General features: G+C 43.8%; 2 protein-coding genes across 6 annotated transcripts in view; both read left to right on the top strand.

Moving 5' to 3' along the window:
- SUCO (SUN domain containing ossification factor) overlaps positions 1-12937 on the top strand; it is a 37801-nt gene extending 24864 nt beyond the window's left edge. For 4 of the 5 annotated variants that reach the window (XM_079313617.1, XM_079313616.1, XM_079313615.1 and 1 more), the window contains 11 exons: positions 273-364; positions 822-887; positions 3073-3147; positions 3645-3741; positions 4652-5809; positions 6559-6646; positions 7888-7992; positions 8913-9067; positions 9399-9490; positions 10395-10450; positions 11049-12937. In XM_079313617.1, coding sequence (XP_079169743.1) covers positions 273-364; positions 822-887; positions 3073-3147; positions 3645-3741; positions 4652-5809; positions 6559-6646; positions 7888-7992; positions 8913-9067; positions 9399-9490; positions 10395-10450; positions 11049-11495 — 2431 coding nt within the window. In that variant the 3' untranslated portion in view covers positions 11496-12937. The remainder of the gene's footprint in view (positions 1-272; positions 365-821; positions 888-3072; positions 3148-3644; positions 3742-4651; positions 5810-6558; positions 6647-7887; positions 7993-8912; positions 9068-9398; positions 9491-10394; positions 10451-11048) is intronic. The other variant, XM_079313614.1, reaches the window with a different exon arrangement.
- A 6017-nt stretch (positions 12938-18954) lies between these two features.
- Positions 18955-23774, top strand: FASLG (Fas ligand). Its single transcript, XM_079314431.1, has 4 exons — positions 18955-19360; positions 19620-19665; positions 20413-20466; positions 22868-23774. The coding sequence occupies exons 1-4, from the start codon at positions 18980-18982 to the stop codon at positions 23260-23262; spliced, it is 876 nt and encodes a 291-aa protein (XP_079170557.1). The 5' UTR covers positions 18955-18979; the 3' UTR covers positions 23263-23774.
- Positions 23775-24257: the final 483 nt, after the last annotated feature.

The following is a 24257-nucleotide window of genomic DNA, read 5'->3' as shown; positions in this document are numbered from 1 at the left end:
TAAGAGCTTGTGGAAAGCCAAGGACAAGGAAGTCTAGGTTTGGGTTGGAAAGGAAGAAAAGACTCTTTGGAATTAGTGTGAGAAACAGGATCTTTCATTTCTTTGTGGATACAACTTAGAGAAAATAAATAAACATCCCTGCTGCTTGATATTAACTGACTACAACAACTGTATCTCATTTACATAAAAGTTACATAAAGGTAATACTGCTCATCCATTATGTCACATCATTCCTAATATGTAAAATTTTTATTTTGAAACTTTGATCATAGAGTATTTGGTACTAGCATGGTTGAAGAGTATGAAGAAATAGCTGATTCTCAATATCAATCTGAACGACAGGAGCTGTTTGATGAAGATTATGGTAAGCAAATATTTTTGTGCATTTTTAGCCATTCAGACAGATCTTGTGCTGGTCTTGGTGGCTCATCACTTCCTGCATATGATGAAAGATTTGACTGTTAAATTTACTTGTTAACAGTGTTTCAGTATTTCTGGGCTTGTCCAACAGTCCTTTGAAGTTTTAAACAAAATGTTTAAATGTAGCTGTGTAGAAGTTTGCTTTACAATGATAGCAATAAGTCTCTTTTTCACTTGGCAGAATAGACAATTTCTTCATGTGCTAAAGTAGGAAAGGATTACTAAAATAAAGCAGCTCACACAAAACAGTTCTATTCTTAGTGTCCATTTCAGTTTGTAGTATCTGACCTCAAGCTTTCTGTAGTTTTATTTCCACACTGTCAAGTTGACATGAGGTTTATATTCTTCGTCAATGGCAAATTAAATTTTAATAGTCACGAGTTGTTCTTCTTTAAACACAGATTATCTATTGGATTATAACACAGGAGAAGAAAAATCTTCAAAAAATCTTCTTGGTTCTGCTACAAGTGAGTATGATTTATTAGAATCCTGTGCTTGAAACAAGATTTGCTAATTCAAAGTGGAATGGCATTTTGTCATGTACCATCTACAACTTTCATATTCTGCTGGAGCAATTGTGATTCTTTAGTTTCATTAGAATAATTGAAAATTTGGAGTTAGGGTATCATTCATAGCATTCTAAAAATGATTTTTCAATTTGTAAGGATATCTATTTTGTGGAAGCTTGTTTTCTGTACTTAAGGATTTTGATTACTTAAAGTCATGTAAAAGTTGCATAGGGCTGTCAATGGCCAGTACTAAAGTGTTGTAGAACCTTAATTATTTGGAAGTTGGAAATCTGTGTTTAAGTAAAATGTTTAATGTAGGGGAAGCAATATAAAGATTTATTTTGTACAACTTCAGGGGGGAGAGAAGGCTGGAGAATACTATTTCTGAGAAGGGTTCTTGTGAATACTGTGATTTATGTTCTTCATAAGGGCCGTGTATTTTTTTGAGAGGTTCTTGACTGTCTCCTCTCCCTTTTCTCATTGGAAAGCCTCCATCTGTATTGTTTGCTTGGCTGAGAATCCTTGAATATTTAGTTTTAATGGTATCTTTCACTGCTGAATTATTCAGGATAGTATCATCTCCACACACCATTCCTAAGGAGCTCTTGCACTGTACCACTCATCCTTCTGTCCCAGCTAATGAAGATTTGTTATTCTAGTGTAGATTTGCACTCAGTTAATGCTGTTTGGAGTCAGACTTTGCTTTCATCCTGTAGTGGATCAGAGCTACAGAAATCTTTCATACTTTTCCCAGAACATTTTTGTCTCCTGAGAATATGGCCGTGGCTAGATATATTCACAGCTTAGAACAGTTTTCTAAAGGAAAATAGATGGTGGAAAAGGCAGTTTATTTCTAAATGTGTGCCTCTCACAGATGAGATAAAGCAGTAAATTCTCCCTGACACTGTTTATCTCTTACTTGTGGCTTCTAAACTTTCTATCTTCAAGCTAACTTGGTGATGCATATTCACATGATCTGTCTGCAAGGGCAGCTTTGCAAGTTTATATTCACTGTCTGAGAAATGCAGTGACTTTCCATTTAATTTTTTAGACTACTAAAGCTAAGATTAAAATATTTGAAACACCTGTTGCTGATGGTGCTCAGCTGTGTCTCTAATACACTGAAACATTGCAGTGGCCAGTATTTAGTTCTAGTTGGTGGGTTTTGTGAGACCTTTCCTCTTTGTCAGGGTGGTCAATGCTCCTTTTTTGGAAGGAGTAGAGTTTGTGGGTGTTTTTTGATGGGGATTTTTATGTGTGTGTAGACAGATGTGACAGGTTTCCATTTTGAATCTTAAAAGTAGAGTGGGTTAGAGAGAACAGTGGGCCACCCTCAAAGGTTCAGATTCATGGAAGATTGCAGAATGCTTCTTGTGAAATTAAATGTCTGAGAACCCTCCATCTCTGTCCTGCCATTCTCCCATATTGTAAAATTTCTATGCCAACTCTGCATTCTCCATAATTTTCTCATTTTTCATAAGAAACCATCCATAGCTCAAGTTTAGCATCTTTAAACTGTTGTGACTTTTTGCATCATGCAAACCCAGATAAATTAACATAAACTGGGAATGCAGCTTTTGACATGTTCTGGAGGAAAGGGAGAACTAAAGTTTTGAACATGATTTCCTGGAGCCCAAGGAATTTGTCATTGCTACTCAAATGCCTCTCTAACATGATGACCTTGGCCATGTGACATACCCTGCCATATGTTGGTGGCTGGGGGAGAAATGGGCAAAATGAAGCCAGCTCCTGTGTGTTTACAATATGTAGTGTTCTTTACCTGTTCCTCAGCTTCTAAATGAGTCTGGTGATTGTTTGTTGTCATTATCAAGACCAAAGAGTAGCTGTATTTCATATCTCTGCTGATACAGAGCAGGCCCTCTTGGAATTCACTTCTGTTCTACATAACAGGTCCTTAAAATAAATATATGTATTAGCAACATCTGTGGATGTTATGCAACAGGTTTTCAAAACCTGCATTTTAAAAGAAACAGCAGTCTCCAGTGTAATAAAATGATCAGATAGTATGTCCTTACACTGTGATTCATTTCAAGCAAGTATTGCAAAATAGCAAATTTCTCAGTGCTGCTGATCTCTGGGCTCTCTGAGAGTGCCCTTGCTGAGCAATTCTTGTCTCTTTTAGATGCTATCCTGAGTATGGTGAACATTGCTGCTAATATGCTTGGAGCCAAAACTGAAGAGTCATCTGAAACTGAAGGTACTGTGGGTTTTTTTAGATGAAAAGCATTCTGGAAAGTTTGCATTTCTTTGTTAAGCTTGGGGTTTTTTTGGTGAGGAGTTGGGTGGTCTGTGATGGTTTAAATGCCTTTTTTCACCTTTTGTGGCACACGTGATTAGTGTCATAGAATCTAGTTGCTGTGAAAAGTGGAACAAAAATGCTGAATTTGCTGAGAAGAAAAACCATACAAAGGTGGCACATATGCTTGTTCAGCTTTATTTGGAGATCTTTGCTGTCTGTGTTACTCAGCTGAAGGTATAAAGTCCTAACTTGCTGCTTTTTGAGACTGTCCACAACATCATACTCATAAACTCTCAGTAGCCTTTCATTCAGGTAACTTTGGATAACTGCAATTAATTTGGTAGCTCAGCTAATCATAAAAGAAACCCCACCAATAATAAACTGAGACCTCAGAATTTGTTGAAGACAAAGATAGTTCTTGAACTTCCACATTCACGATTTTCTCCTTCCTGCAGCTGGGAACAAAAGTGTGTCTGAAAATGTCACTGCCACCCCTGCAACTTCAACAGCTGCACCAAGACTGCCTGAACCAACACCTGTTCCTTCACCAGAGTAAGTGATGCTTTTGGGCTTTTTGTAATGTGCTCCAGGCAAAGACCAACATGTGCCAGTCTGCAGTCCTTGGTAGTAAAATGTTCAGGTATGACATGTAGACTTAAACAAGGGAAAAAGCAGGTATTTGTTAAAATCTGTAGTATGGTAATGGCACTAAACAGAGAAATTTAGTGTTTTTTACTGTCTATTGTAGCTATTCCCATTATGATGTGTTTTGTTTTGACACTGAAACTGGCTTAATATTGGTCCAGGTTTTGTGGTCTCCTGCAAAGGAGACTAATTAAGAATGTAAATTGTATTGCTGAAATTTCAGTTAAATTATATTGACAGAATTCTGGCTTAAAAGCTTATACTTTGGTGGACTTCTCTTAATGAAAATATGTATGGAAATGTACAGAGTGAGCTTGAGAAGTTCTATATAGATTCTGGTTTTTTTCAATTGGTTACAATTGCTGATTATTGGTCTACTTAAGGCCAAGACCCTACTCTTAAATGTTAGGACATGACTTGTGCTGTATTTAGTGATTTTTATGGTTTTCTGTCACTTGCTGTGAGGCTGAGGAAGGTCAGAGGGAATGTTGTGGTTCTTGCATTTGAGGGTTGCATCAGCAGAGTGAGATGCTTGCTGTGTAAAAAAGGGATTTGAACTGGTGACTTTTCAGGGCTGAGTGAAGGGGCAATATCTAATTGAGAAGGTTTGCTATTTAAGAGGCAGGGGTTGAAATAATTTGTTTGCCTTTGGGACTGAAAATCACCAGAGAAAATGGTGAAATTGCAGAATTTCAGTCTCCAAACTGGCCTTTGGTCTGTGGACTAAGCTTTGCTAATTTTCTGAAGGACTATTTTCACAGTCTTCTAGAGCAGGGATGTAAAACTGTTGAATTAATTGTCTTTAACTCTGTTGTAGACTTGTTACTACAGATATTCCACAGATAGAGAAAGAGCAATTAATGGTGGATTTGACTAAGGAAAGCCCAATTGTTCAGCTAATGCAAGAGTATGAAGAGGATACAAGCCAGTCCACAGTAACTCTGCTGTCCAGTGATGAGCAGGAGGAGGAAGCAGCAGCATGGTTTGAACTGGAGACAGAGGAGTACTGCTGTGACATGGCAGCAGTGTGCTGCATTTCCACCTTCTCTGAATACCTGTTCAAGTGGTGCTCAGTTGCAGCAGCCATGCATCGGCAGCACAGTAAAACTGGAGGTGAGGAGAGGCCACCTTACCCTGTGGATGTGCAGCAGCCACAGCCAGCTCTGCCTGAATCTGCCCAGACAGCAGCAGAGGAGCCTCTGCCCGAGCAGTTGGACAGCAAAGCTGAGAAACCCCCGGGCACTGTTGTTGCAGTTGACTTCAGTGCAGCCCACGAGGAGATCAGTAATGAGACCACAGAGTCCATTGAGCTAGAGCCAAGCCATCCTCAGACTGTCTCTCCATCCCTCCTTCTGGAAGTCACTTCTGAAGTGAAGCCATCCCCCACAACAGACATGGTGCTGGAGGCTCCAAAGGAAGACTCAGGCCAGGTAGCACCAAGGGCCACTGCCCAGGTGGATGTGCCAGAGCTCAGCAGCACTGAGGTGGAAAAGGCTGAGAGCTCAGTGGTGGAAGAAAGCCCTGAGAGCAGTGTGGCCACTGAGGTAAAGGAGATGAGCACAAGAGAGACTGTTGCTACTCCAGTGATTGCCAAGCCTACAGAGACTGTTGTGCAGCCTGAAAGCACAGTGGACGGGGCAGCCAGCGAGGCTGTGGAGGGAAGGGAGAGCCCTCCAGAAGTGCAGAAACCTGTGGTGCCTCCTGTGGAGTCTCCTGTGTCTGCAGAGACAAAGGAGGAAGAGCAGGCAGCAGAGGAAGCTCTGCTGGCCATTCCAGTCTCAGGGGGGCCACAGAGAACAGCCACAGATTTCTATGCTGAGCTGCAGAACTCCACAGAGCTGGGCTATGCCAACGGGAACCTCGTGCATGGATCCAACCAGAAGGAATCCGTCTTCATGCGCCTCAACAACCGCATCAAGGCCCTGGAAGTGAACATGTCCCTCAGCAGCCGCTACCTGGAGGAGCTCAGTCAGAGGTGAGGCTGCTGAGGGCCAGCCTGTGAAGTACAGGGCAACTTGGGCAGAGGATTAGTCTCAGCTTAAAGCTTTAAACTGAGGAAAGGAAGGACCCAAGCCTAGGTGGCTGTTGGAGTTACTCTCTGTGAGATAAGGCTTCTCCCTCTTTGTATTTCAGATAAAATCTTGTTTGTTTTATTTCAGGTTTTTAAAAGGATGAAGTGTTGTCAGGATATAGGCACTCATCCTGACCATAATTCTTTGTACAAAAGGGCACATCCTTGTTACTGTTCAGCTGAATATCACAGGCCTACAATGCCTTTATTATTAAATTGTTTCCACTTAAAGTACCCTGTTATCTGTAGTAACTCTGGTTGAATAAGTGACTGTGGAGCGGGAACCGAGAGCTTCCTGTGAAGAATGTCTGTCTGTGGTGTTCCTTAGCTACAGGAGAATGGGGAAATGTACCCATTTCAGAATTGGTTCTAAGGAAGGGGCTTACAGTTAAATTTACTGTGCAGAGTGAATTCAGTAAATTAACACTAAGCTTGGAGGTGTTGAAATAGATTTGACCATAACCTTGGGGGCAAACCAAAACAAAAGTCATGTAGTTTTATTTGTGAAACTTAAAAGCAAGTACTTGATGTTTAAATAAAGCTCTTTGGGCAAAGAGAAGGTTTTTCCTGGCATAGTCTTGTTTTCTGAAGACAAGTCTAAGCTGAGGAGTTTTGTGCACTAATATTTCAGCCTTAAACACTTTCTGTTTTAGGTACCGAAAACAAATGGAAGAAATGCAGAAGGCTTTCAATAAAACAATAATAAAACTTCAGAACACCTCAAGAATAGCAGAAGAGCAGGTATGATTTGTTTGGTGTGAGTGTAGTTTTTCCTAGTTAGAAAGGCTCACTTTTAATAAAAACTTGCACAGAGGTGCAGAAGTCCTCTTTCAGCTGGATTATATATATCTGCCTTTTAAAAAGATCCATTCCATGTTTCCCTATTGTTCTCCATAAGAAGATCTTTAGACATGTTCTCAGTTGTTTCAGAATAAAACCATTTTCAGCACTGGTTTCTGATTTTGTACTTGAAGAAAAGATCAGTTGTCAGCTGGTAATGGCTAAAACTCCTCAATATCTTTATCAGTGAAAAAGTTACCAGGTCAGTTCTAACCCTTGTTTCTTGGTTGTAACTGCACTCAAAGCAGTTTTTTAAACTTGGTTCGTTTTTTATATCTGATTTTAAAGTATCAATAGACAATTTCCCTGCTGCTGAAGAAACTGAGCCTGTGGGAAGGCAGAGGAGTACAGTAATTGTTTAGGCCATTTAAAAATGCAGTGCACATAACAAAAACTTGACTTCATTCTTTAAAATGTGGATTTTCCCAGCTCTGCTGTCTTGGCTTTCCTGAGCAGCTGTGAAATAGAGCAGTAACTGCTGTGCTAAACATTCAGTAAAGCAGCTGTGGCATAGCAGACTTGATCCCAAACTGCAAGTTTCTGAAGTGCAGTCCCAGGTCTGGAGTTTCTTCATTTGTGAACAGTGAAGAAAATGTCAGCTTTCATGTGTTGCCTTTTCTGGGTTGAGTTTGGGGTTTGTTTTTTTTTTTTTTGTTTGTTTGTTTGTTTTTTTCTGGTAGAGTACTGGTGCTGGTCTGTCTGAGATTAGTTTCCTTGGTGTTCTGGTCAACTTCCTTAAATTCTCCTAGGATTGAGTCCTGTCATGGCTCTTCCCAGGCAGAATGGTTAGCTGGGAAGGAGCTGCTCCTGGCTGGGCTGGGTTCCTGTCCTTGCTGTGCATCAGCCTTAGGCTGGAGCTGTGTGTGTGTTCTGTGACCTGACAGTGACTGTGGAGCTGCCTGCTCACTCTGCCCATGCTGAGGACAGCACAGTCTCTCTCAGGAAATGCACTTGGCATCAGATTAGGAAGTGTTAGCTGACAAATAAAAATGTTACGTGAGCACTGTGTTGAAAACAATGCTGGACAGGTTGTGTGGTGCTGAGTGCCTTGGTGTGTCAGAGCATGAATTCTGTAGCCATGAGTGCATGTGACAGTGGGAACCTGGCCAGTGACAGCATGCCCATGTCTCTGTTCATCACAGGATCAGCGTCAGACAGAGGCAATCCAGCTGCTCCAAGCACAGCTCACCAACATGACCCAGCTGGCTTCCAATCTGTCAGCCACCGTGGCAGAGCTGAAACGTGAGGTATCCACAACTCAGAGGAAATAGATGCATGGGCACAGCTGTTTGAAGAGAGCAGAGTCTTCAAATGAACTTTTAAATTGTCTCTAGTGTTGCTTTCAGCCTGCTTTGTCCTGAACTTCTAGCTGCAGATTTGAGTAACGGGAGCTGTCTTGTGCACAGTAAAAATTGGTCATGGTTACTGCAGCCCCACTAGCCCCCATGATTGCAGTCTCAGCCAAGGCACCCTTCTCCTTCCCCCACTGGCTGTTGTCATCTTTAGGGAAATCTTGGCAGCAATATTAGGAATGTTCTCTCTCAAATGTTTATGTTCTGCCTGGCTGGCATTTCAAGCAGTACCATAAACATGATCTTTTATATTTTGTACATATTGCCAAAGACTTCCCTTGAGCTAACCCTTGGTGAGACTCCTCCTTTGATGCCTGGCTGGCTAAGCTCCTGTTTGAGTGCTGTGGTCAGTGAAACCACATTCAATCAAGTGATTGTAATGGTATTTGGTGAAGTACTGCAGTGTCAGCTGATAAAAAGCACAGTTTAGGTTTGCCATAGTATTGCATCCATGTCAGCTGTGGACCAGAGAAGTTACTTACTGAGCATGTTTTTTAATGGGAATGTGTTTCTTTCAAGGAGGTTTGGATGCTCTTTGCAGAGGGTGGCAGTTTCTGTGGTTATGCTAATATGGGAATTATTAGGGGAATCTTGTCCTGTTAGCAGCTGGTGGGATTCAGCCTTCACTCCTAGAATGCTGCACAGCCAATAGACTGCATCAAACCTCTGAAAAATTACTCAAATATGAACATGTGTTTAGTGACACTAAAGAAAAGGGAGTTGAGAACACAACATTTGTCTTTTAGAGCTTAAAACACAAGAATGGCAGTATCATGGAATTGTTCTGTCTGTAACATTGTCTCAAATCCCTGCAGGTTTCTGACCGCCAGACTTACCTGGTGATTTCTCTGGTTCTCTGCCTCATTCTGGGCTTGGTGCTTTTTGTGCAGCGGTGCAGGAGCCCTTCTCAGTTCTGTGAAGATTACCTCTCAAAAATTCCCAAAAGCAATCACTACCCTAGCCCCAAAAGGTAATGTATTTATATTTGAAACTTAATTGTTCTTGCAGTTTCTGTTAATATTTCCTAAGTTTGCAGGCACTGGCACATCTGCTTCATTCTGAGTTTTCTTTCTGCACACTCAGAAAGGACTCTGGATCCTAACACTCTCCTAGGAGCATTTTGGGGCTAATGCACTTGAAAAACATGCCTTGATAACTTGTAGCAAACACAGTACTGTGTCTTGTTAGCCAGGCTTTCTTGGGTACCTCAACAGTTCTGTCTTTCTGCCAAAAATGATTTTTAGTGAGAAATGTACATGACAGAGAAAAATGTATTTAAAAAGCTTTCTGGAATTTCCTAGGTGTTTCTCTTCCTATGATGATATGAATTTGAAAAGAAGAACTTCCCTTCCGTTGGTCAGATCCCAGTCTTTTCAGCTAGCTGGTAAAGAAGGTATTATTTGTGTCATATATCTGGTCTGTGGTGTGCTCTTACTGCTACACAATGTGTGAGTGGTTCATGTATGTGTTCTGTAAGATGAGATGGTTTGTGAACAAGTTACCAGATACTCACAGAACTATGCTGAATTATGCTAAAACCTTAAATGCAGTTTTTGCTGCACATATTCTGCTCTTCAGATGATTTTTTGGGGTTAGGAGAAATCAGTGCAGGCACTCAGTTCTGCATAGCTGTGAAATTTGCAGAAATTAGCTCTTTTTTTTTTTTTCCCTCTTGGAAATGCCAGACGTGGGAAGTTTGAGTGCCCTATTTTTCTGAAGTCCTGATAGCCTGTGTTTGAAACTTGGCAGATATTTAGGATTCAAATTTAGCAACTTCAGTAAGAAAACTTAGACCATTTATCTTGGCTTGGGTAAGAGGAGTGATCTGATCTTTGCAGTATTCATGGTAGATTTGGGACAACTGAATTTTGATTTCCTAGGCCGTGAGTGTCATGCAGGTGTTGCAGATCATGGTCAGTGTGGACGTCTGCCTTGTTGGTGGGTGCACATCTGTGCTGTCAGGGCAGGCTGCACATGAAATACACTGGGAGCAGTTTGTTTTTGCTAGACTTCAGCACACACTGACTCCTTTTTTCTCCTGTTCTTTGCATCTCTCCTGTGAGAGAGCCAGTTTTCAAGTGTGTGTCACTGGCAGCTGCCATGACACACAGGGGAATTTCTCTGTGTGCTGACTTCACTTCCAGTGTTTGTGTTGTGCCCCCTTAACTTGCAAAGGGAGAGATGGAAAAATGTGCCTGCTCAGTGGAATATTTTGTCATGCTGCTGTTCAGTTGGGACTGTGTTGCTCTAGAGCTGGCAGTGTCAGCACTGTTGAGTGTCTGTTCTCTCTTTTACAGTGGATGCAGAGGATCTGTACATTGTGGAGCCCCTGAAGTTTTCCCCAGAGAAGAAGGTACCATCTCACCCTGTGGGGAGGGAGCTGGTGGGGCTAAGGTGTTTGTGCTGGCAGGTGGGGCACAGAATTCACAGCATGCCCAGGTCAAGAGACCTTCAAGATCTAGTCCAGCCCATGCCCTAACACCTCAACTAAACCATGGCACTGAGTGCCACATCCAGTCTTTTTAAACACTTCAGGGATGGTGACTCCACTACCTCCCCAGGCAGACAATTCCAGTACTTTATCACTCATTCTGTAAAAACTTTCTCCTAATATCCAACCTAATTCTCCCTTGACGCAACTTGAGACTGTGTCCTCTGGTTCTGTCAGTGCTGCCTGGAGAAAGAGAACAACTCCCACCTGACCACAAGCACCTTTCAGGGAGCTGAAGAGTGACAAGGTCACCCCTAAGTCTCCCATTCTTCAGGCTGAACAACCCCAACTCCCTCAGTCGTTCCTCACAGGGTTTGTGTTCAAAGCCTCCTCAGGACACACTTGAGCATCTCACTGTCCTTCCTCAGCTCCTCTCCCTGCTGGTTCCTAGGCTTGGATGTTCTGCTTGCCTTCTACAACCTCGCCATGTTTTTTTCTTTTTCTTCTCTTGTGGTTTCAGAAAAAGCGTTGCAAGTACAAAAGTGACAAACCAGAGACTATAAAGCCGACAGCAGAGCCCCTGCACCCGATAGCCAACGGGGACATCAAAGGAAGGAAGCCCTTCACGAACCAGAGGGACTTCTCTAACATTGGGGAGGTTTATCACTCTTCCTACAAGGGCCCTCCATCAGAAGGAAGCTCTGAGACCTCCTCACAGTCAGACGAGTCCTATTTCTGTGGCATCTCTGCGTGCACCAGCCTGTGCAACGGGCAGAGCCAAAAGACAAAAACTGAGAAGAGGGCTCTCAAACGGAGACGCTCGAAAGTTTCAGACCAAGGGAAGCTCATAAAAACTCTCATACAGACTAAGTCAGGGTCCATGCCGAGCCTGCACGACATAATCAAAGGAAACAAAGATATAACAGTGGGAACACTCGGTGTCACAACAGTCTCTGGACACATCTAAAGCTAGCTGAGCTTCTCAAACAGGAGAGTGTTTGTTCGTTTGAGAACAGTCTGTGGTATTCTGTGGGAGGATAGTGGGAGACGAAGAGCTCGACTCATTGGAAAGTATTCAGAAATTTGGTTTCTGCCTTTTTAAATAGATGGGATTGTGTCAATCTTGGCTATAAGCTGCAGCTTTACAAGGCTGATAATTTCCTATGAGAACAGCTTGGGGGGAGGGAGGGCGGGGTTCATTTTATAAAGGTTTTTTTTCACAGTTCCTGGGGCAGAGATTTTTTGAAACCCAGTTTGTTGGGTGGAATAGGGATAAAAGCCTAATCCTCTTCCTTTAGCTTTGTTCCTATTTCTTGCACCTTCCCATATTTATGTGCCTTTTGTCTATTTATAATGCCACTGGAAGAGGGGAGATTCAATTGTTTGTCATTTGATTTATTTTGTAATTTCTCTAGCTTTTTTTGAAGATGCAACACTACAGTGCTGTAAAGGGACATGTGTTGGCCTTCAGCTGGACTCAGTAATGTGGACTGGATACTGTAAAAATACCAAGAGATGGACTTGCCTGACTAGATTCTTGTTTTGCAAACTCTGTTGAGGAAAATCTCTCAGCAGGGATGATAATTGTGTTTACTTGCACCTTCAGTCACAATCGGAGCTTACTCTGATGTGCAAAATCAGTGACGGTGGCTCTTCAGGATTTCCTGTTGGTGATGGAATCTGAGGCTGAGGAATGCATTTGTTACCTGAATGGCCTGCTGCAGCTCTCTGGAGGAGGAGTGCACGAGGATTGCTCCCTGCTGTTGTGCTGAAGAATGTGAGGCTGCATTCTTGGAGTTTGCCAAGCCTGGGAGCCTCAGCCTTGGGGCTGGCTCACAGCAGGTGTTTCCATAACGTTTGCTTTTGTATTGGCTAACAAATGTGCAGTGTTGGTATGGCTGGTATTTCATACTCAAGTGTTTTTTATTTTGACTGTGACTGTGTATTTGGATACTATAGGATGTGTGGTTGCTGAGCTGTTGAGTGTGGTTCTGAGTGAGTGGAACAAAAGGTTATTCCTTTTGGCAGGTGTTACAGGTTCACGTTGTACAAAATAAGTTAACTTATTGAGCACTTTTAGTGGTACCCTTTTTAACAGATCTAATGCCTTTCCTGGGTATTGTATGTAATGTGACTTATTTAAAGCCTTTGTTTTTTGCTGCTTTCTTGTTAGTTTATGAGTACTTTAAAGTGATGTACTTTCAGAGTTGATCTGCACAATTAGCCAGTCAGAGCACATGAACCAGACGTGTTGAACATGAATTCAGAAGGATGTCAAACCTGGGTGAAGAAAATTCATACCACCAGAGTGCAGCATCCAATGTTGTGGAGCAAGAGTATGTAACTACAGAGCTGTAGTGCCATTAGAAACTGTGAATTTCCAAATAAATCTGAACACTTTGTCTTTCATTACTGGCATTTTTTTCCTTTGAAAATGAAATTCATGGCTTACATTCTTTATGAAGGACTGGTCTTAAAATTTCAGTCCAGGACTTGGACTTGGGATCCTTTGGGCTGTAGTAAGGAGTTCATAAACTTGTCAGCCTAGATGTGTTTTTCTGTTTAAATAAAGAAGAGTGTGAGGGAGTGGATTCTGAGGGCTGAGTGGTGCTTTGTCCAAAAGGTCAGGAATTGTGGCCCTGTGAAACTGCTGGAGAGGATTCCAGCAGGTCAGTTCACACTTACCCTGGGGGATCCCTGCATGTGGTAGCTTTCTGTGAGAAGAACTGCATGAAATGACCTCTTGATACTGTGAAGGATACAAAAGGCCCTGAAATGAAAGTGTAGAGAGTAATTATCTCAAACTAGAGTTTTCAGCTTGAAGTTTGCCCCTTACTAGTCGTTCTCCCTCTGGCTCATTTCTGTCAAGCCCAGCAGGACTGTGTGCAGACAAAAGCCAAAAGTTCACAGGCTGGCCAGCATCTGCTTGGCAGAGGAGACCTCCCCAGCACTGAATTTTCACTTGAGTGTCTCAAAACTCTGCTTCATCATGGCACTGTAATTTTAAAATAAAACTGAATGTGGGGCTTGCTGAGAAAGGAAGAGTGTTGGGTGTTTTGGAGGGAGGAAAGTATGGGTTTCTTTTATTTACTCCTTCCTCTTGATAAATCACTTGTTAGAAGCATGTGTACCTTCATTGCCCAGGCAACCACTGGGCTTTTCAGTAAGAATCACCTGAAGCTGGATGTGACTGAATTCTTAAAACAACCCCTCTTGATACTCAGGCTATGAACCAAAGGCTCCCAGCTTTATACTGTGCTGATAAATGAGGCTGTGTGCTGAAATCCCAAGAACAAGTTCAGATTTCCAAATTAACAAATGCAGCTGTGAACCCCAAATGCATTCTAAACTGGTCCCTTAATACCCTGCTCCCTCTATGCATGTTAAAAACTGGGCCTGACTTGGGGCTGAGGAGCTGATGCATTCTGTGGAAAAATGATAAAGTGATAAAGCTGGTCCTGTAATGAACACATGGGAAATGTGCCATGGGAATAAAGCATCTGAAGGAACCCACAGGGCTAATAATGCTTTTGCAGATTTGAGTGTTTTCTGGTAAGAGATTTAGATTGAGCCAGTGCTTCCACCTGCTGCTGCCTTGCTGCTTTTACTGATTTGTAACTACTTTTTTATTATTATTATTTTAATTACTATGAAGTTATTATTGCCTAAAGTTTTCCTTTCATGTGGGCTCTTGAGTCATTTTTTACTTTCAGTTTTATTGATGTCATGCAGTCTAGGTTCAAAATTTGGTTCTTTGGAATCGACTCTCTCTTAAATTGGTTATAGACAATATTTCTAATGAAGACAGTTTATGTATCTCAAATTCCTATGTGACAGTCTTATGATATTGCAAGCAAAGCTTGGACAGCTGTTGGGGTAAAAAACTCAGAAGCTAGTGTGTGTGCTGGAGTGAGGATGGTGTCCTTGGGCAGGTCCTGAGGCCAAGGTCAAAAAAATCTGTAATGCAAAGGTTTCCATGCAAGGGTGGGTAGGTGCAAACACACCTGTGTGAGTGAATTGCTGTGTTTGCCAAAGGAAGGTGTTTAGATTATATAAATTAAAAATCAGTGGAAATGCAGGTTTTTTAAAAGATGCAGGCTCTACCAGCTGTGTGGTGATGTAATCAGAAACCCCAGCTCCAAGGTGGTGTGTGGCTTGTGCTTTTGCCAAGTTACAGCACGAGGTGGAACAGCTTAGCAGGGTTTGCTTAATGAGGTACAAACATGTTCCACTTCATTTGGAACAGAGAGGTGGAGAGCCCTGCCCACAGAGTGCTGTGTCTCATCTGGAAACCCTGAGTGTCCAACAGCAGCAGCTGCTGCTGCAGGTGCTGCTGAGCTTTGTGACAGCTCAACAAAAACCTCACCCCACAGCTCGTCCAGATAAAAGCTTGATGCCTTGGGTTTTAACTTTTATATTTTTCAGAATCTCTGCTGCTTAGTGTGGAACTCTGAAACTGTATATTAGGTGTTAGTAAATTCTCTTCATGAGAGAGTTGGACAAAACAATTCCTTTCTAGCTGGAGAATCAAGGACAACTGGTACCCAAAAAGCAGAAACAACAGTGAGGGAAAGGGGACAAGCCAGGGGGGCTGAGACTTCATAGCCTGGGGCTGTGGTTAGATAATTAACCCCAATATGGAGATGAATTAAAATTTATAAAAGTGTGAAACTCATGAATAGGATCCATCTTTGATTTCATTTGGGTGTAGCCCCAGCCAGGCTCTTGCACTGCTCAAGGTGGAACCTTTCAATAAATACCTATTTTACTCCTTTTGCCCTGTCTAGTCTCTGTTCTAGCTCGGCCTTTCCAGGGAACAAACTTAGGCGTTGGGAAGGAGTGCTGAAACTCATTTCCCACTCAGTCCTTCTCTAATTCAAGCAGAATAGATTTCAAAGAAGCTTCCAAGGAGGCTTGTGCTGCCTTCCTGCTGTCCGGAATTGCACAGGGGCTGGGAGCTGCAGCTGGCTCTGACTATGCTGCCTTAAATTCCAGTCACCAGGAGCTCCCACAGCAGCTTTTGGGAGGCAATGGAGAAGAACTGAGCTCTGCCCCTTGTGGAGCTAGAAATGGAAAAGAAACATTTGCCACCTCGGGGCTTGTTCTTCTCCGTTATTAGATGTGGTTGGAGGCTCCATCCAGCCGCAGAGCCCTCTGTGATCTCGCAGCAAACAGTCCCTGCCTGCTATTTCTCTTTTCCCAGAAAAATAACCAAGCAGCTACTGAAGCTTCTAAGAGTTGTAATGACACAGTTACAGTTTGATTGTCTTGAATGGGCTGAGACTGCTGCTCCCAAGATATAAAACTCAAATACAAACCAGGCTCCCCTGGCCAAATACCACTCTACCTCATTTCCCTGCACTTACCACAGGCACAAAAGAAACGAAAGCAGCAGAGTAACATTTTAACTACTCTTTTTTTTCTCATCTGCTTTGGCTCATTGGATTCTCTCACCTCAGGACAAAGCCCTCTTTTGCTGAATTCAGGGCAGAAGGGCAGATGGAAGAGGGATGTGTTAGCACTGTAATGGCAGGCTGAGCTGTTAGCAGTGGACTTTAAAACCTGTTTTTGAGTGTGAATATCTGAATGCCCTTGCCATGGATTTACAAATGCTCTTAGCAAGGAGAGCAGCTGTTGAGGAAATGAAAAGCATCACCCTTATTTGAGAAACCAAACTGTTAATAAGCACGTAATAAAGGAAAGCAACATGAAGGTGTCAGTGCTAACTGCAAAGGCTGGGTGAGTTCTGGTGCATTCCACACCCCTCTGAGGCTTCAGCAGATGGAGTTCCTCTCACAAGCATCCATACCAGTGTTCTGATCTCAGACAGGCAGATTTGAACCTCCCTTCTGTCCAACAGTTCATGCAACTTCTTCCAGAGCCTCTCTGGAGTTGGACAGAGGCTTGTAAAGTGAGTTCCAGAAGTGTCTGTAGCTCTCAAGGGAGCCTTTGGGCTTTTCCTGCTGAGAGTTCTTGTCCAGCTGAGGAGCCCCTCAGCTTCAGACTTAATTTCTTTCTAGCACAGTGTTTTCTACCCAAAGAGCTTGACCTGCAGTCTTTGTTTCTTTCCTTGTTTTCTAATTCAATTCTCCATCCTCATGATGTTGAATCCTGTGGTTTTGAATGCGAATGATTCTCAACTTTCTCAGTTTCTCTTGGGTGTAATTCCTGCAGCCATGCTGGCTTTCAAGAACTGCTTTTTAACTTTTCCACTAGTCATTAGTGTAATAGGAAATATTTGTTAATTGCTTCCAGAGAAACTCTGTCCAAAACACAGTGAGAGCCTCTCCTACACAGAGGTTCACACTTCAATTTTTTATCTTCTGTCAAGTATTAGATCTGGATGATTGTTAAAATCCTGCTTCCATTGGGCTGTTTCAGGCAGGTCATCCTTTTGTCCCTAAATCCTGCTGATACAAACTCTTACTGCTGGTTGATTCTCTGCCACCAACTTTAGCATAATTTTGTGTTAATAAGAGCTCCCACCTCTCCCCTGTGGGATGTAGAGTGTTCTTCTGAGCAAATCCTCTTTTGCAGTCTGTGTAATGTTTTTTGTTGGTTTGGTAAAGGGGAACAATTCTCTGATGAGGGCTATGGAAGGTGTTTCCATTGGAAAATATTCCTTCCTGTTCAAATGACATAATAGGGCTGCTGGAAACAGGGTGTACAGACTGGTTCAAGAGGGGGTTAAGGTGCTGCAGGCAAATCTGACACCCCTTTTGTCCTTCTTGTGCCCTATTTTCCTGCCCAGCTGTCCTTGCCCCATGTTAGGAGGGCTCAGCCTTGTCTAAATTCTTCTAGCAAAATTCACATGACTGAAGTGCTTGCCTCCAGCAAATTGTCCTGCCATTATTTCAGTAGTCCTGTTAATATCCTGTTACCTGAGCAGCAGGAAGCCAGCAGAACACAAAACCTACTTTTTTATAGACTAGAGAATCTGGTTTTTTTTATGGACTGTGATCCTGATGTGCTGTGCAGACACAGCCCTGCTTGGCACCATCAGTCAGTGTCTGTCCTTGGTGGTGTCTGAAGGGGTGACAGGAAATGGAGAGTGACAGCAGGAGCAGCACAGCAGAGGGGGAAGCCCCTGAAAGCATGTTGTGCACTAAGCACCTTTTGATGGTAAAACAGCCCCAGTCTTTGGTTTGGGGTATTAGCAGGCTCTTGATCTGGGCACCCAAAAAAGAAGGTGCAGCTGAAATGGCTCCAGTTGGTTTCCTTGTCTCTCCCTCTCACCTACCCTTTAAAAAAGCATCTCTGAAAGTGGGAAGCAGTGGGTGTGGAGTAAGAACACTTGTGACATTTAAGGGAAACTGCTACTCTCTCCTCAATCCCACCTCAATAAAATGTTGGCATTAGCACAGTGTCAGAAAAATGTGGAAGTGGATCCTCTCCAGACAAAGTGTGACCCTCTCTTGTAATGGCTGTGGGAGGGGATGGGGACCTGTCCTTGGGTGACTGCTCCGGGTAGGAGTGACCAAACTCGAACTTGTTAGAGTTGGATTTTTGTTGCTTTTGTGTCTCTTAAGCCCAGAAGTATGAGGAAGAGCTAGATGGGGTTGTTGAAAGCTGTGCTATGGATTGCTGCTGGAGCAAAGGGCTGGTGAATATCTTAAAAAAAAAAAAGTGGTGGTGCAGGGAAGATGTTCAGTTTTGTGGTGCAGTTTTGATGTTCAAGATCAAAGCCTGTATATTGTGATTGCTTCCTTCAGCCACAGGAGACAAATCCCCCGTTTGCTTTTGTGCTAAGCAGTTCTTAAACACTACCCCATACAAATACACACTTCAACACGGGTCTGTAAAATGCAGGGAAAAATGTTTATAATCTCTTGTTTGCACCTGGAAATCTGTGGGGAAATCTCACTGTCCCCACTCAGAGATGTGCAATTAATGAGAAATGGAAGTTGAGGAACAGAAATGTCCCTGACTCTCTTCATCAGAATTTTGTAATGAGCCCCTAAAAGTGCTGCATGATCTGGATTCTGTGTGTTCCCTTGGAAGGCAGGAGGGAGCTGGGTCACTCTGGGGCAGCTCTGTTCCTGCTGCACGGCATCTCCCTCTTCTCGAGGCTTTTCCAGCAGCAGGACAGAGTCCGAGCGCTGTGCCTCGGAGCTGCCGAGGAAAGGCTGGGATGCACAGCGGGAAGGGATGCTGCGATTATCCTGCATCCCGCTGCGGCTGGCTTTGCGTTCTGCATCCTCCTGCTGGGGAGGGCTCCTGGGCTCCGTCTCTCCTTTTAGCTGCAGGATGCTGGAGAGTTTCTCCTTCCCGTATTTGGGGCAGCGGGGCTGCAGCATCCTGCGCGCTTTCGGGGCGCTGCTGCTGCCGCGGAGCCCCCGGACGGTGCTGTGGGAGGAGCGCCCTTCTCCCGAGCCCCAGCCGGCCCGGAAGATGCTTTGCTGCTGATGCTCGAGGCTGTCGGAGCGGCAGCATCCCCTCCGTGCTGCAGGGATGCAGCAGCACCAGGGCAGAGCTGCCCCCGGCGCTCGGGCTGTGCCGAGCCCGGCGGGGTTCGGACACCGCAAGGACGAGCCCAGCCGGCACGTCCGGCCCCTGCCGCTGCCCCCCGTGCAGCAGAACCTGAATTATTACCCCCAAATCTTCTGGGTGGATGGCTGTGCTGATGCAGGGGCTCCCTGCCCCCCGGCTCCTCCCGCGGCTCCTTTCCCACCGCCCGTCCCCGACAGGAGGAGAAAACCGCGGATCCGCGGGGAAAGGAGGAGCGTGGGATCGCTCGTGATGTTCCTGCTGATCCTGGTGGCCTTCACTGGAGTGGGGCTGAGCATATTTAAGATTTTTCACCTGGAGAAGGAGGTGGATGAACTCAGAGAGGTGAGGTGTGCTTGGCTGGGCTCAGGTCCCTGGGGAAACGGGGGAAAAGAAACGCTGGGAATAGTCTCGGAGATGCTCCGAGGCGAAGGGTGACAGAGGAAGGGGGTGGCTGTCCCCTTCATCTCTTCCTTTTATGTTATTACGTTATTTATCCGTGTTCCTGAGCGCTGCCTGTGTATTTTTTCACACTTTGCACTCCCCGTGGGCACCCAGATTTAGCCGTGCTCATTCTCTCAGTGTCCCTCGTCTCTCTTTTCAGTCTGCCGGCGCTGAGCACATCCCTCCAGCCTCTCAGAAACTCACGGGTGAGTCTGTGCCCGGAGCAGGAACCTGGGGAAAATGAAACTTTCCACCAGAACCTGCCGATTGTTTCTAGATTTCATTCAGGAAAAAAAAGGATAGAGTTTGAAATTGTGTGGAACGATGTAAAAATTGGGGTTTAAACTTCCAAACTACTGATTTTCTTTTGAATTCCATGTTAACGTTATAAGTGAGGATATCCTTTTCAAAAATGGCCGTGTCAGAAAGAAATTTTCGGTCCTCTTGACAGTTTTTTTCCCTAAATAAATAAAAATAAATAAATTCCCTAAATAAATACAAGTTTTATTTTCCTCCTTTGAGAATTTTAGTAATTAGAAAATTTATATTCAATTTTGTTCTGATACTGAATAAAAAAAAAAAAAATTGAAATAGCAAAATTCTTGGGAAAGGGCAGTCCTGGCTCCCACCAACTCCTATACCAGAAAATTTTCCCTTTCAGGGGAAGGGGAGCTGTCATTTGAACTGGATGTTCACTGCTCTGATCACAGGCTTCATTAGCAGAAGCTGAACAGAAATAATAACCCTGAATTTCTTTAGGGGGGTTGGATAAATAAATAGAAACAGGGAAAAAGTGTAAAGGAGAAGGGGGAGCGGAGAGGAAAATTTAACAGGCTAGAGAAAAGAAAAGGCTGAAATTAGAGAACATGAAGCAGATGTTGAGGAAAAGGGAAGGATGGAGTGGGATGGGATCCAAATCTCATGTAGCCAATGTCCTCCCTATCCCTGTGCAGGGCAGAAGGAGCAACCCATGAGAAAGGAGCCAAGGAAGGCAGCACATTTAACAGGTGAGATTTGGGGATGGGCAGCTGGGTGGCATCAGGGGTAGAGTCATCAGGAGCCCCCTCACACAGGCTTTCCTTGGGTGACATGTTTGCTCTCAGTGGAAATTTGCTGTGCAGATAAAACCCTCCCACTCATTTGTGCCTCTCAGTGAGGCCTGGTTTGGTTTTTGGGGTGTGCAGGAGCTGCTACTGGGGGCTGGCTTTGTTGAGGTGTGAGGCCAGGGAGGAATTTCCAGGACTTGGAGAGCATTGCCTTGTGATGTGGGGTGTGACTTGAGTGAAAAACACACCAAGGAATGTACTTGTGATTTACTAAAATATGGGTATTAATCTAATTGGTACCCAGCTGTGATGGACAAAAAAGCTCTCTAACAGTTTGGAGTTAGAAAGTTTAATTCGTGGAGCCATTCCCTAAAACCCACTGCAAAAATCACAACTGATTCCAGAGTCTATTTATTTACAAAAGTTTTGAATATTTACATATTCATAACACCAGCACCTCCCACTCCCCCCTTCCTATGGTAATTAGCTCAAATGGCAATTAAACACACCTAGTTTGTTTTCTCAGTTGGGTCTGGGGTCTCTTTTCTTGTGGAAAGAGGAAGCAAGGTGAGTCTTCCTCATCCTGAACTTTCAACCCCTCCCATAGATAACAATACAAATGGTCTCTGGGAAATCTCCAATTTACTCCCTTCATGACTTTTGAATTGGTTTAGAGATGTCAAAGATTTACAATAGTTTGTGTTTCTCTATTTATCAGTTTCTCCATTTGTCATTGCAAATACAGCTGAGCAAACATAGCAATTAGTCATTTAAATTCAAGATAACCATCTCAAGTCCAGCTTTCTTTAAGTAATTACTAACTCTTAATTATTTCCAGCAAGGCCTATCTATCTGTTTTAATTAATTCCAGCAAATCTATCTTTTTGCTAAAATCCTATTTTTTCTAAAATTAATGTCAATTACTGTGAAAAAATGAGGTTCAGTTTCCTGATAAATTTCAAGAAGTTTAATAAAAGACAACAAGAAACAACAAAGCAAAAGGTTACAATGGCAGGTGCTTGGCATTCACCTTAACTCAGAGAACACTTAACTAAATGCATCAACCTGTTGCATATTCACAGACCTTCATGCATGTTTCAAAATCACTCCCCCCCAAATCTGTAAATCAAGTTTTTTACTTTTTTTTTTTTAAATTTTTTTCCTTATGGCTCCTTCTTGATAACAGAGATCAATAAATTCCTTCCCTGAATTTCTGATGATCCTCACCCTTATCTTCATCCAGACAGAATAATCCAAGAATGTGAAAAGCCTCCTGATTATCTTTTTACCATTCTCTGAATTAGTCACATGAACAAAAACTTTTTACATCACTGTGTGGTAGTCCAAGAAAAAAAATATATTTATCACACTGCTATTTCTAAATTTTGTTAATAGCAGAACTAAAAGAAACTATATTCATACAGCAGAGTTTTCCATTATTATACATATAACATTCAATATAATATAATATAATATAATATAATATAATATAATATAATATAATATAATATAATATAATATAATATAATATAATATAATATAATATAATATAATATAATATAATATAATATAATATAATATGTATTTATAAGACTTACCACCCTGTCCTGGTTTGAAGGACAGGTGTCTGCCAATAAAGGCAGAAGCTTCTCTTTGAAATGGAGAATGTAAATCCCCTCCCTCCAAATTATTATTATCATTTTGAAATTAAAACGTTCTCAGGCAAATATATGGGAATAGGAATAACAGTTCTTTCTTCTAGGAAAATTAAAATAGAAATACAGTATTACAAAGAACAATCCCAAACATTGCCAGAGTCAGAATCCAAGCTGACACCCGTCAGTCAGTCAGGGTGGTGGCAGCAGTCCCATTCAATGGTGGCTGCATCCTCCTGCAGGGGCAGATGTGGTTCAGCTGGAGCAGTGCTCCTGGAGAAGGTGCAGTTTCCTCTGAAGGTGCAGGGATGATGTGGAAAGGTCTGGCTTTCCTCTGGAATCCAGTGGGAAGAAGGTCCCTTGGTGTCCAAAATCTCATTTTTTCTCTGGGTAGGAAAGGCTTGGCTGCTCCCCCTGGCTGGAGCATCTCCCAGTGGGATGATGGAATTTTATCAGTCATGCAGTGGGACTGAATGGGCCAGCAGCAGATGATATCTGCCTGGAGGGAGGATGGGCTGTGGAAAGATAAAGATGATTGCCCCAGCTGGTTTAAAGCTGGCCCATTAGCAGATAATATGTGCCAGGAGATCAGGGTCACTGCCCCACCCAGCTCAACAGATGGGGACAGAACACACATTGCTGGCCACATCCTGTATTGCAACCCAAGACACACTCTCTTTTTTTTTTGCTCTTCTTCCATCTCCCAGGCACTCCATCCCAGCAGGACCTCCCTCTGGAGTGGGAGCCCATCTCTGGCCATGCCTACACCGGGGGCATCCAGTACCAGGAGCGGGGGCTGCTCATCAGCGAGCCGGGGCTGTACTTTGTGTACTCCAAGGTGCTGTTCCGTGGCAGTGCCTGTGACAGCCAGCTCCTGTCCCACGTCGTGTACAAGAGGAACCCGGCCTCCCCTGGCAGCCTGGTGCTCATGGAGGACACAGCCACCCACTTCTGCACGGGCCAGAGGGCCTGGGCCAGGAACAGCTACCTGGGGGCTCTCTTCAAGCTCAGGAAGATGGACAGCCTGCATGTCAACGTCTCCAAAATCGCCCTGGTTAGCTTTGAGGAGTCCAAGACTTTCTTTGGATTGTTTAAGCTTTGAGATGGAGTTTAAAAGGCAGCCCCTTCACACATACACACACAGGGATGCCTGGGCACAGTGGTGCCATAAAACCCACCCAGGATCCATGTTTGGGTTTCAGCACGAGGGCATTCAAGCACCTGCTGCACCAGCCTGAGCAGAATTGCACATACTGTCCTCACAAAAACCCCTGACAAACCCAGAGTGTGGTGTGCTGAAGAGCTGCCTGCTGAGAAGATGCTGCTGCCCGTGGTGTCACAGCCCTGCTGGGAGGTGTCTGGGTCCTGCCACACCACAGACAGTGCTGTGGGCATGAGAAATGGGAACTGCTGCTCCTCCCAAGCCATGGCTGCCCCCCTACCCGGCACTGTGACTGCTGCAGCACAGGCACTTCCCTCTGGCTGGGCCTGGGATAAGTGCTGTGCTCATTTTCTGTTAAGTTATGGACCCTTCCCATCCCAGAAGATGCTCCCCAACCACTTTATTTAACTCATCCCAAGTGCCTTGCAAGGAACATGCCAGCAGTGCCACAAGGACTGTCTGTCCCAATTAATGCAAAACCAGCAGAGTGTCCCAGAAGTGACAATTTCTAAGCAGCAGTGGGGCTTGAGGTGAAAGCAGCACCTCCAGCCCCCTTCTACCCTTTCAGCACACGAGGGCTCTCCACGGTCTGCCACCCCTCTCCTGGTGCAGGTGGTGACAATTGGCAGCTGCCAATCCATGACTTCCATGCCATGAGATGTTCTGCCCTCAGGAAAACACAGATGACAAATATATATTTTTCTAGTGAGTGGTGCTGTCCTCTCCTCATTTGGTGCTTCTGCCATGGCCAAAGCACTGCAAGGCCTCTGTGACCAGGGCTCAGTGCCTCATTCCTCCTCCAGCAGCAGGAATCTGGGAGCCCATCCCTCTTTGCCTGGAATGTGTAGGGCTCTTTCCATGAGGATTTGGAGCTCCAGCATCAGAACATCAGGGAAGGTGTGGTGTGGGCAGCACAGACCACTTGGGCCATCAGG

The sequence above is a fragment of the Erithacus rubecula genome (assembly GCF_903797595.1).
Source record: "Erithacus rubecula genome assembly, chromosome: 10".
Classification (NCBI taxonomy): domain Eukaryota; kingdom Metazoa; phylum Chordata; class Aves; order Passeriformes; family Muscicapidae; genus Erithacus; species Erithacus rubecula.
This window is presented reverse-complemented; position numbering and strand designations above follow the sequence as displayed.

Coding starts and splice junctions, on each gene's coding strand:
- FASLG (XM_079314431.1), top strand. CDS start 18,980: ATGCAGCAGCACCAGGGCAGAGCTGCCCCCGGCGCTCGGGCTGTGCCG. Junction 19,361..19,619: donor AGGTGGATGAACTCAGAGAG/GTGAGGTGTGCT, acceptor CTCTCTTTTCAG/TCTGCCGGCGCTGAGCACAT. Junction 20,467..22,867: donor GAAGGCAGCACATTTAACAG/GTGAGATTTGGG, acceptor TCCATCTCCCAG/GCACTCCATCCCAGCAGGAC.